Source organism: Seriola lalandi, unplaced genomic scaffold, assembly GCF_002814215.2.
Source record: "Seriola lalandi dorsalis isolate HSWRI2012SDOR001 ecotype SW California unplaced genomic scaffold, Sedor1 jcf7180002054864, whole genome shotgun sequence".
In the NCBI taxonomy this organism is placed as follows: Eukaryota; Metazoa; Chordata; class Actinopteri; order Carangiformes; family Carangidae; genus Seriola; species Seriola lalandi.
In genome coordinates this window covers 1,111,501-1,125,073 of record NW_019525417.1, presented here as the reverse complement: position 1 = coordinate 1,125,073, position 13,573 = coordinate 1,111,501, and the positions used below count along the sequence as shown (strand labels likewise).

Sequence of the window (13,573 nt, the reverse complement as noted above, 5' to 3'; positions counted from 1 at the left end):
CAGTGTGTTGGGTTGGTGGAGGAGCATATGGTACTCTCTAGATGATCTCATACACCAGCGCCAGACCCAGTCGGAGGTGTAAATGCTTATCTGCACTCTGCCAGAGAAAGCGGAACCATTGACATCCCCAGCAAAAAAAAAAAAAAATTTTCACAGCCTTACTAATAAACTATTCTGACGTATCACCACTACTGAGAACTTAACCTTTTTTAGACATATGTTTCTTTGAATGTTTACTCCCTGCAAACTCTGAATCCAAAAGTCAATTTAAACCTTTTTTTTCACATTCACCATAACATACTATCCATGCATACAATTTTCAGTACTTTTAAATTTTCATCTATCTTTTTACTACACATACTTCACAACTGCAGAACCGCATCGATTTACAGCATCGCCTTTTAATGCACTGCACTCATTGTGTTTGACCATTCATTTCTGGTCAGTGGCTAAGATCCATACTTCTGTGGTCAAAAGAGAACTATAAATGCAATACATTCAAGTGCAGGTACAGTACCTGCCGTGAACCTCGTTTCTCCAGCTGTAGTAAGGGAGGAATTGGAATATAATGGTATTCTGTCCTCTCCACACCAAAGCGTAAATATGCAGGTTTTTTTACGGCCCAGGAACTTCCCGCCTGTCCTATCACAGTTACAGCTGCCCTAGCCCTCTACGCCGCTGGGTCCTTCCAGCATGCCCTTGGCTCTGTGTCTGGTGAATCCCATGTCTCTCCACACTGTTAGTGATGGGGAAATGCAGTGGATAAGTCTGGGAGTCCATCCAGTGGAGGCTGCTGTGCAGGCAGTCTCCTCTGCACTTCAGTGCACAATGGAAAACCCATTCCACTAGATTCCATCCAGCGAGATAAAATTATCTCACCCATCCTTGGTTTGCTGGTGCATGCCATCACTCCTTGCATGCTTTCTGGCAGGTTTTGATGATGTAGCATATATTGATGTGAAAATCCAATATAATTTTTAATAAAATGTCTACTAACATTATCACACATACATGATGACTCAGAATTCAACACCAAAATATATCACACAATAGGTTGGCTGTGATGAGGCTGATAGATCCTGTGATGCTGTGAGAAGCTTGCTGCTTGGCCGACATGAGATATTTTAATCGTTAATGATCTGAACACGCATTTTCTCTAGATTTTCCTCATGCTTTGGATTTGAAACTAAGACATGATGCTAAGGTCTCCCTGTGAAGACTGGCATTAACACTGAGGCAAAATACACTTTAAGCCAGCATTGTGTGGAAAGATGCTAGCTAATGGTTCACTATGATATCGGTCTCAATTTGCAGATCACAGGCCAGAGGCATAGAGGGGGTCTGAGCTGCCACAGGGAGCAGACGACTAAATGGGCAGACTGAAATCACACAACAGTGTCCTTGGCCTTGAGCTACATGTATTTACACATCATCTGAGGCACAGTTTGAACCTCATTTACTTGACTCAAGGGCATTTGAAGATCCCAGTAACCAAAAACGAGTGTCTCCTTTCTGGAAAAAAATAAACAACTATATTTAGCATGGCCAGTAAAATGTTTCAAGTTTTTTGATGCAGCAAACTTGTGTTTACTTCAGCCAACTACATTGCTGAGTTCTTTCAAGCATGTTGACATATAAAAGCAATACATGGCAGATTGAAACTGATGAACATGTGTTTGTGAAATGAGTGGATCCTATAGATCTCTTTATTTCTGTCTCCTCAACAAAGCCACAACCAAATTTGCACACCTACATACACACACACGCACACACCTGCCTCTTCAAAGAGCTGGCTAATGTCAAGGTAGCTCATATTATTCTGTAAGCCAACATATCAAACTAACTATGCCTCTAATAAGCACACATGAGATTTGACAGCCATGCATAAAAACTGCTCTGTTTACACTGAATATTCATAGCTAGGTGAAAATAAATTAAAATGATTCCTACCTCTGTTAATTGTCATTCTGGCAGTGAAGCTGTGCTAAGCACAAAGAAGTGAAAAAGAGCAGCAGAGGTAGACTGAGGTGAGTGAAGAGTGGGAGAAATTAGGTAACTTTAAGAACTGAAAACAGGACGGAGAGAACAAAAAACAAAGATACAGATTGCTACACAATCTTTCAGGAAGATGACACTAGTAAAGAGGGACAACATATTCCTAACTTATCTGATATGAATTGTTTATACACACACAAGTATATGTTGCTCCCATTCATCACACAGGCTCACCATGCAGAGAAGATAAGAATCCAAAGCAATGTTTTCTTCCATTGCTGCTTTTTCAATGAATGATTGCTGGGGGAGGCAGGAGGCATGGCAGACATGAAGGGCTCTTGCAGCAAGGAAGGGGAGGGAAAATGTGGTTTTGATTTAGAATTCAGCCTCAAAATCCATCAAGATTTGCTCCACAGATGCATCTGTCAAGCAGGTGGCAACACAAAAAGTGGACCGCATAATCACATTCTTTTTGGCTGTAGCAGGGCACAGGTATGTGTATATGTATATATTCGAAGGCAAACACAAAATCTATATTCATTACTGGAGTTGGTGATATATCAAGGCTGCTAGATAGTGACCATGCTAGATAGTAACCAGGTGTCTGAATATCACACACACAAATGCGTGTGTGTATATATATATATATATATATATATATATATATATATATATATATATACACACACACACACATACATATGTATATATTTATACATGCACACAAACCTACATACTATCACAAATATGTGTGGTTTAATTTTTCTGACCTCTTTCGGGTCACATTTTAGGAAGACATAACACCCATCAGTTATTGATTCTGCCCGATAGACATTTACTTGTACTTCTTGTACTCCTGAACAGCGTAGCACATTTTTGGCAGCATGAGTAGGTATCGTCATACTGCTGTAGCCACAAAAAAGAACTAGACACCTGGATGCCTAAAATCTGTTGAGAGAGAACTACGACTCAACAAAAAAGAAAACATTTAAATGTATGCTGTGTAACTTCAAGGTCCAAAAGTTTATTTTTCAAACCTACAGCTGCTTGAGCTGCCACACACATACACACGCAGACACAAAACCAGAATTAAAAGGGTATGTGTGTGTGTGGATCTGGGTCATTGGTTTTAGACAGACAGCAGGCGTTAGTGTGCCATTCTCTCAATGTCCCAGTGGAGCACACATTATGAAAACTTTGGACTTTCTGATAACTCCCTGCGCAGCTCACCCAGTATGGGGCCACAGAAATCAAACCCTATTCTCCATAAGCCATTAGCTGGTTGTGAGTCACCCATCTGCCACAATGTAAACTCTCCCCTAAGAGTTGTCATTCAAGTTTAAGAGAATCAATGGTCCATGTCGGATATTTTATTTTTTATGTTTTGATAGAGAAGGAGAAAGATATTAAGCTATTTGTCCTCACTGGTAAAAGAACGAATCAATCTGTGTCCACTTTAGGAGAGGTGGACCACTCTGCAGTACATGAGAGGAGCGAGAGGAGTTTCTATATAGCATAGCTGCAATTGAACTGTCAACTTAACCACTTGATGGTTAAGTGAGTGTAGCGGAGAGGAGAGTACTGGCTGGTGTGCATATGTGTGTGAGTGTCTATGTGTCGGCGTGCTCATATGGGCAAACTTATACTACGCATGTCATTCATCTGTGACTGTGCTTCAACGCTTGACTGGTTCACTCCATTGTGTATGCAGGGAACCGGGAGCTCACCGCAGGATATCAGCACCACCCAGAAATCCATTTGCTCCTGGTCACTTCAGATACGCCAACCATACACATCCCCTGCAAACAGTACCCCGTGTGCTCTCCAGTGGAAAGCCATGAGACCGAGCTTCGTCCAGAGCTGGCTTCACACACTGACTCCCCCTGGGAGTCAGCGCTTGGCAGCCTCAGTTTGCATTTCAGCTCAACAGATCTTAACTTAAGAGGTTACTGATCTCCCTCTTTCTCTCACTCTCTATCACATTAATGTATGACCTAACATAGCCCAAGAGTGAGCCATACACAGACACATTGTGCATCTGATGAAATGAAGCATCGGGGGATGCTCTCATGCATGCTTTAGTGAGCCAGCAGCGGTCACAGGATACAAAAAGTGTGAGAAATAAACACACACGTACATGGACACTGACCAAAAACTTAGTGCATAAATAGAGATAAGACGATAAAGCAGCTGTGTGAATTACACTATGGGAACAAAGGGGTTGATTTACTAAGCCAAGCGCAAATTAGTGTCAGAGCTGCAATAATGTGCGTTGGCACGTGTTTTCAATTTAGCTGGGTATTTACTAACACTCATGATATGAGTGGTCACAGCCACAGTGGAGTTAACTTGAATGCATTGCTACTAATTAAGACTGGATGCTTGGCTTTTTAACACGTGTCTTGTCCATTTATGGAAAGCAATGAAGTGCAAAAGAAAGTGGAACTTCTCTGCTACTGGGGTTGAAATATTGGTTGAAGAGACCAATAAAAATATTTCATAACTGCAGTCATGCAATTACCCCTACTGCGGTGGACAATCTGCAATGATAAATCACTTTCAGCCATCTTTTCCCTCTGCACATATTTTGCAGTTCAACATAGAGATGACCTGAAATACATATTAAAATAACCCACAACCACCTTTCTGTTGCCAGTACAAAACTTCAATGCAGCACCATGATGTTGTTTCATGTACAAATGTTATCTGACTTTTTAGCATCTAAAAAAGCACTGACAATCCTGAGTTGTAAGTAAATCGACCCTTGAGGTCAGCCTGGGTTTTATTAAGCTGTCTATTCCCTTCTAACTCGTCTGTCCTGAGTTTTCTGTCTCTCCATTTCTTCCCCTACAAAGCAATATAGGTACTGTCATGAAAATATATATCCTATTCCTCCTATTCAGTTTATCTTTGTCCGCATCGTAACCAGGGCCACTGAAAGCAGCGCCCCGGGCGCTGGAGCCTAAAGGCAGCAGTAAGAGTCGAATCTCATGGTTGACAACCAACCTGGATACACTATCAGAAAGGCACTGCTGTAGTTGGAGAGGACACTGAATAAAATATAAATCTGAGGGTGGAAATATACACTGTATGTGTTGGGCAGTTTGGTGTGTGGGAAGAAAGTAGAACAAGGAAGGTAGGGAATGGAAGCGAAGGCTATGTGTGGGTGCATATAAATGTGTGTTAAATCATCTTTGCTCATGCAAGTAAAATGCATTTGTGAAGATTTGTGCTACAAGAATAAAATTAGAGTTCCAGTCACTTCCTTACATGGCTCTGAGCGAGTGTCTGGGGGCAAAACCCCAATTCTAACCAAGGATTAAAAATAAATAAATTACAAAAAAAAAAAAAAAAAAAAAAAAAAAAAAAAAAGCAAAGCGTGAGAAGCTGAACACGAGAGGTTGTGAAAAAAATTAGCGCGGATGAGTGCCATGATGAAAAACTGAGTAGGCACAACCACTAAGCTCAACAAATACAGGCTCACCACACATAAGCAAACACGTAAAGATGCGATTAAACTTGATAAAACTTCAGCCCTGATTAACCACAGGCATCTGCACGTGCTGTGGCAGGGCCGAAGAGCAATGCTGCACAAATAGGCCTGTCAAAGTTTCACAGCGTACAGCAGCACAAGTACACAGCAATTACATCCAAATCACAGTTTACTCAAGATCTAAATCATTATCAACACTAAAGTAATAAAGAATGAAAAAAAAATGTTTACGGTACAAATAACTTTCTATGTATTTCAACACACCTCGTGTTGCAGGAGCAAAGAGCTTGTTGCATTGCAGTACAGCAATGATGAGACCATTTCTACTCATTGCAATGTCATCAAAGAACTCAGATCACCATCACGTCATTTCAAAATAGTTTCAAATAAAAGTCTATCCTGGATCATATATTTCCTGTATGTAGGTTGTGGCTGCTAGTGCTACAACAACATTAAACACTGTTGTTTCAGAAGTTGAGCTAACTGTGTTAAATAATCAAAAAGGATTAACAGAAAACAAAGGAAATAAAGAATTTCCTCAAAGTAAATATTCTACAACACAATGTATTAATGAAAGGACTGTTTATAGCATCATTACCTTGACTTATTGATTTGAAGATATCTTACTGACACCAGTATCGAGCAATTTCCATTCCTACTGAGGAATGCTGCTCCTTTCTTTGCAGAGGAAGGTGAACTGGATGATTGTGTGTGTGTGTGTGTGTGTGTGTGTGTGTGTGTGTGTGTGTGTGTGTGTGTGTGTCTGTCTGTGTCTGTGTCTGTGTGTGCTCTACTCACCGAGTCTCTTTGCAGCCTCCAGAGCCTCAGAAGCCGTGTCAGCCACATAGAAGCGCTGGACAGCGACGCCACTCTCTTGCATCAGCTTCTTGCTCTGGTACTCTTGCAGATTCAGCCATCTCCTGGGACTCAACCAGGTGCACTGAGGAAGAAGGGAATGGAAGGGGAATGGAAGGAGGGAGGCAGAATGAGTGAGTCTGACTTTTAAGTAAAAGAGAGTTAACACATTGCTATAAGGTACCCATCTCGAGGTTTCCATCATACCTAATGATCACAATTTCTCCTCTTCAGCTCAACATCTCCCCAAGCCTGTGCGCTCTCTGCTAAGGTGTTTTACATCACACAACACCAAAACATGTCTCACACCTGCCTGAGTGCACAGGCTACTTCCTTTCTCCTCTTTGCTCCTCCTTGTCTCCCCCCTCTTACCACCTTTCTCTGTCTCCTTTTCCTGTAATGAGGCAGGCAGCCTGGCCTGAGCTGCAGGACAGCTCAGAAGCTGTTTGCTCCATCAGCAGACATGGGCCCTGTCAGCTCCAGCTGTTGTTGCTATTAAAAAAAATTGACTTTTTAATGTGACGGAGAGACAGAGGCTGTGTTAGAGTTGGAGACTCCCCCTGCACCAGCCCACACTACCATGGGTGTGTGTGTGTGTGTGTGTGTGTGTGTGTGTGTGTGTGTGTGTGTGTGTGTGTGTGTGTGTGCGCGCATGCAAATGTTTTCACAGGAAAGATCTTCAGGGAGTCGTTAAGAGAAAGGCCAATAAAGTAAAGGGAAAACAAGGACTGCGAGGTAAATTATGGTTCAGCATGTAAATGATGGTTCAGTGTGTATATTTCTTTACCCAGTGAGGATAAAACTAACATGATAATAACATCGGGATCGCACCACATTATGTTGCAGACTAAGTCAAGTTAAACTGACCTAAGCTGTTACATCTGTCACGGCTAAACAAGACATTAGTTATTCAGGACACCTGCATGAACATAAGGGGCATGTGCATATCATAATGTAGAAGATAATGGTATCTTGTCATCATTAAGATGTTGTAGAGTATGTTGCTGGCATATGTCACCATATTATATACCACCAGAATATTCTTAGTAATAAACTTTCAATACTACATCAATGCAGCAAAATCAAGTGCTCCATCCCACCAGCTGTGCTCAAGTCTGCACAGTCAATAATCTGCTCTTAACAGTCATCACCAGTTTTTAAAAGAAGTAGCCAGCTGCTCCAGGTTGGTTCTATACCCAACAGTAGGAAAAATACATTACTGTGGGGACGGGCACAACTAAAATATGGCAATAGAATCAAGCAGCGCACCACACCTTGAAATTGAATCGGAGTCCTTTTAAACTGCCTGACAAAAATGATGGCAGTCGTAAGTGGAATTATTTCGCTCAAACACAGGGCTCCAGACTGCGACCAAAACGGCTGCATATGCAACAGTTTTTTAATATTAAAATTGAATGTGGCAACTGTGCAAGTGCTTGATGATCATTAGGCTTTGTTTTGGTGCCACTGCGTACTCTTTTCTTTCTCACTGACTCAGTCGGTCTCTCTCTTTACCTGCACTCTCTCTGGCTGAACACGCACACTGATGATGAATTTAGCTGTTCCCATGTTCCAAAGATGAAGCAGTCTATAGCTGATTATTTCCAAAAAAAAAAAAAAAAAAAAAAAAAAAACAAAATGAGGAGAGAGAGGAGGAGGCTGGTGGAGAGGGAGAGCCAACGAGAGGTCCCGACACACACAACTGATGGTGAGAGTGCAGGCTGCAGGGAGAGACCAACTGAGCCAGTGAAGAAGAAAAAGTAGATACTACTTTCAATCACCATAGCTAACGCAGTACCAGTATCAGGGTGAAAGGATATATTTAATTTTTCATTTACTTTTCACTTACTTTTATTTTAAATTAAACCACTGTATAGATGATGAAAGACGAGCTGATCAAGCAAATCAAACATTTTTTTAAGAAGATTTTCTCACACAGTAGGAACCAAAAAAAAAAGAAAAAAAAGAAAACTGTGCACATCATGGAGGGAGCAAAATGTAACCCCCACTAACCCTTAGTGGTTATTCATGATTAAAGGCTAATGAGCTTGGGATGGTTGCTCTAATTGGGAAAGCCAAGTCAAACCTTTTATTTTTTTAAATCTAAAACTAAGCACAGTCAACAGTCAATGGGCCTCTGAAAGCAAAACCAATCCACAATCCATGCCAAAACCAACCCTCTGTGTGCCACAGTACACTGTATTAGCATGCTTTCTCCACTCCAACTCTCATGAGAGTCTGTCAGCAGACTTCATTAGAGCCAAAATGGGTTGTTTTCTGGGCGAATAGTACATGTTGATCCATATTGGCCTCTTCTCTTGCATAAATGAATACAGTAATGAGGGGCATGTGAGGGTCACCTCTGCAGTCTCGTCTATGATACCATATGTTTCAGTTATTGCAGTTTGTATGTTTACATGTAGTGCTATGCTTTCCAGTTTATCCTCCATAGTAGCACTCTATAGCAGCCGATGCTGATGATGTGACTCTCTCCCAGCAGTCTGGGTTCAAAGGCAGGTCAATATATGAATTGCATAAAGATCTGAAAAGCAACATGAATAACAAAAGAATGAATGTAAAAAAATAAATTAAAAAAAAAAAAATATATATATATATATATATATATATATATAGGAAAAATTATTAGATTAGATTAGATTAACTTTATTTATCCCACAACTGGGAAATTAATTTACCACAGCAGAAAATAAACATCTATAGAATAAAACATCTATGGAAATATACAACAAAAATATACCAAATATACACTAATAAATACAATATACACAATACACACGATATGTACATGTAAAAGTGCAAGTTTGCACATGGTCAGGAATTAGAAAAGAATTTAAGAAAAATTCAAATGAATTTGGATAAAATGTAACTGTCGTTTCTGTCTGCCTATCTCGGAAAAACTTGGCTGGTGTGGAAGACTTAAAGCATTTACTCTTCTTCTGCCTGTCGCTTATTCCTACGTGTTCATTTCAGCGGAACCCATCCACACAGCCTTAAAAAGCCAAGCTGCAGAACAGGTTTCCTCTGTTTTGTGGACTCATTTGACTGCTGTCAGATACCTGCAGGGCCTCCACTCTTAAAACATCCCCTTCCCTTGCCATTCAAACTGTTCGCCTTGGGAGGATCAGCATAGCGAGCATGATGCACGTCTATCTCCTTCTGTCAGTCCATCTTTTGGTCTACATTTGACTAAAGAAACTGTCATAGGACCCACACCTTTTACACATCTTTTCAACAGCAGGTATTATCAGATCACATTGAGACATATTAACTAGCACATCCAACCATTCGGATAAAATTTTTTCCAAACAACCAAAAAATATCAAACTATGGTCAAGTCTGCACTGCGATCAGATGTTGATAAAGTGTGGAAAGTATTCGAAGACTGATGGGGACACATTGGTGCCTATAATAGCAATGCCACTCTCCAGAGTCAATCGCAACTCTACTGGTTCAATATTTGCATGTGAAACTCATACAACAACTTTGTGTTGGAGATAACAATCCACCAGTGACGTCACTTTTGGCTTCACTTTTGGAGAAACTGAGAGGTTCAAGATAACAATAGAAGCATAAATCCCCCTGCCTGCTGTAGTCTCCAGCACGACTAACAATTATTTATAACTTATAGCTTGGAAATTTTAACAAAAGTTTGGTAAATTTGGTACATAGGATCACAAAAGATCCATTTCAAGCACAAGTGAAACCATTTTTGTCAATACAGGAAAAGTCCCAATAAGGTTGAGAATACAGGAAACAATGACTAAAGGAACATTACTGCAATACACAGACTCATATGAAAAAACATGGACAGACATGGGAGTATTGTAAAATGACAATAATGTGACCTGAAGTCACATGGTCTAAAAGGACAAGAATACGTTCATCTCAATTCCTGCTAAAATATGGACGTGCCTTTGTAGAGAAAGAGTCAAAACTCATGCCCTTCCCAAACCAGTTTACTGGTAATCTAATGCAAATACATTATCAGACCTCAATTGAAATGGCTCCCCTGTCTCCCAAATACAGGAGGAGTGAGGGTAAGAGAGGAAAGGAAGAAGGCAGAGTTCCCAAAATAACAGCTGCTGCTTACGGGAGAAGTCAAATGCGGCTGGAGGTGTCCCTCCAGGCACTGACAGTTACCTTTGGGCAAAACACCAGAGAATGGAAAGGAACCTAGGGCACTTTTTAGTATGTACCAGACACAGGGATAATCTGTGTGGATTGAAATGGATGAAACTGACATTTTTGCTCATCAATCTACACTCAGCAACCCATAACAACAAAGTGAAAATGTGTTAAGAACTTTGTGCAGATCAAAAATCATACACCAAAATCTACTGAAAATTAGTATGAAATATTCAGAGCTTTAATTCAGTACTTTAATCAGAATTTAGGGAAGGATGAATGCAGCCAGTCTCTCTGTTCCTGCCACTAAGAAGCACCTACATAGCATACTGTATGTTGGCACCATCATGCTTCACTGTAGGGATGATATCATCCAGGTGATGAGCTGTGCCTGGTGTTATCCACACATAGTATAGGTGTCTGCCCAAAGGGTTCAATTATTTTCCCTTCAGACAAGAGCATCTTTATCCTCTTTCTCTTAGATTACTTTTACTCAAAGTGGCTTCCATCTCACGACATAAAGGCCTGATTTGATGGAGTGTTGCTGAGATGGATGTCATTTCAGCAGGTTCTTCCATCTCTGCAGAGGACTCCTGAAGCTCTGTTAGGGCAACTGTTGTGTTCTTGGTCACATCCACGACCAGGTCCCTTCTAGACAAAAATGACAATTTAATCAATTTAAAATTAAATCTACAACACAATAAAAGAATACTTTCTGAAGCCACTAGCCTGCATGGCACTAGTCACGTGATGTATTGACCACAACGTTGCCTATAAGTGGATATAATCATGATAATATATTGGTAATAATAAACTTTTCTTAAATAGCACTTTTCTTGACAGGGTTACAAAGTGCTTTACAGTAAAACCAAAAAGGAAGTCAGGCAGACACTGCCATATGTACCTCAAAAAGGCATTTAGAAAATTTCTGGGGCCTGACTGATAAAAACTGGTTTGTTATGTAACTTGTTATTCAGGCTGCAGTTTCGTTAATGACCTCTGTGGCCATTGTAACCTAGTTTGAGTAATTTACATCCTGTTATCTTCATATCATCTATCACTTCAAACAAGTTTAACATTAGTACATATCTACAAAGATATGAAAAAACAATTAGCGGCTGAAATATAAAGAATAATGTTATTATATAATCTTTCCCTCCCTTTGTACAGACATTTTGAGAATTTACCTCGGTACTTAATCATTTAATATGTAATTAGCAATCGTGATGGCACTGAAATTCATTTTAACCCTAGCCCTCTATATTTTACAATGAATTCTTTATTTATAATTAGACCTTAAGTGTAATAATATCGCTATGTTTTGATGGTGTTACATTTATTATATTTCCAAATTTCTTGTTTTTCAATTTATAGCTTGAGTACTGAAGCTGAAGACAATTTTCCACATTGGTAACAACTGAGCTACCTGACTAACTAACTAAAGCAAACCACACTGCCCCACTAGGCTGGCAGGTATACACTGCAATGTGAATGCAGGAGAAAGATCTCATCAGAAACAAATTACAATTTTTTCCTTGATGATTTTTAATACACCATAATAAATTCAGAATCAATATTTATAGTCAGCATATTTGAGGCATGTAATTGTTTTTCCTTTTTTTTTTTTTTAACTACCTTCAAAGTGCATTAAATGGAACCTGGCTGGAACAACACATTCACTTCCAGGTCATACTACCAGAATATGGATAATAATAATAATAATGAGCGATTCATTCAAACTTCATGAATGATGAATTAAGAACTTATTGCCTACGTAAATCTTTAAACTTACTATATGGTAAATACTATAACTGTTGACTGGTATTAAAGGATGATGTTGACTTTGTCTATTTTACCTAACTTCCATTATTTGTGATGTGAATAATGACACATGATTAGCTGTATTAGTGAACTCTTTGAACTCCACCTATGTGTGAATCACTTTTTCTCATGTGAGCGTTCTTCATTATGCTCTGATGTCAGCCTGATGCCTGAAACTCAGTTATTAATGAGCAATGAATGACAACAGCAGTTCTTTTTTTGTATTGTTTACTACCCTCCTACTGCTCTACAAAGACTTTTTGACATGCGTAGGTATTCTTGACTACTGCAAATCCTAATTAAAATGATGAAGTGAGGCTTTATATTACCACAGCTGTTTGTGAAATCTGTCATGGTAAAGTCAAGCAATGCTGTAATACAACCAGCATGCAGGCACATCTGGTTCGACACCATTCAGAGGTAAACAATGAGTAACAAAACAGGAGGCAACCTGTTGCTTTACCTGCCAACATATTCTGGAAGAGATATTCTCATTATTTATAAAAATAGATCTGAGCCCCCAAACAGTGCAGCACACAGCATCTTGAATTATAAGAATTATTTCTTAAAATATCATTAAAAGGGAACGTACTGAATGATAAAGATTTGCTATAATGATGCAAAGTGTGAGGAGATATTTCAGGAATCCACTGTTTTTGAAGTAAAAATTCTGTTTATTTTCAAAGAGACAACATAAAGTGATCATTATATTCATCAGTAAAAAATATAAATACCTGTGTTAGAAAATCTCTCACTCTGGGGTGTTGTGGTAGATTTATGGTTAAGACACATACTAAATACTATGATTACTATATTCTCTGTTGGATTTTAGCTGGGGACCTCTGTTGAACGTCTTATCTCGTCTTTCTCCCCTCAATTGCTGTCAACTTTCTCCTGTCTATTTTCAAATAAAGGCATAAAATGCCCAGAAAATCTTCAAACAAAGAGAAAATCTGCAGTTCTTTGATAAAAAAAAAAAGTCTGTGGTACAAGCCTGTGGACATAAAAATGTGAGGAGATAGGCCAACTCTGATTCCCAATGGGCATTTTGGTAAGAAACATCCTATCACAGAGCTCTGTTTCATGCGCAACTAATGGTGATCTGAAGCTAAGGATTACACGTGGTAGAAACCAGATAACAAACTCAAAAGTTTAAATCAATCCACTTTTAGACTCCAGGTCAGTGGGATTCATCAATTATAGTGTAGTTTTGCAATAACCAACCATTCTGAATCTGCTATAGCTCAGATTCTTGCATCTGAC

The 13,573-nt window shown here is 39.5% G+C and overlaps 1 protein-coding gene across 1 annotated transcript in view; it reads right to left on the bottom strand.

Annotated features, from left to right (window-relative positions):
* Positions 1–13,573, bottom strand: part of suclg2 (succinate-CoA ligase GDP-forming subunit beta) — an 89,214-nt gene that overhangs the window by 61,546 nt on the left and 14,095 nt on the right. Inside the window, exon 2 of the mRNA XM_023427961.2 lies at positions 6,287–6,428. Coding sequence (XP_023283729.1) covers positions 6,287–6,428 — 142 coding nt within the window. The remainder of the gene's footprint in view (positions 1–6,286; positions 6,429–13,573) is intronic.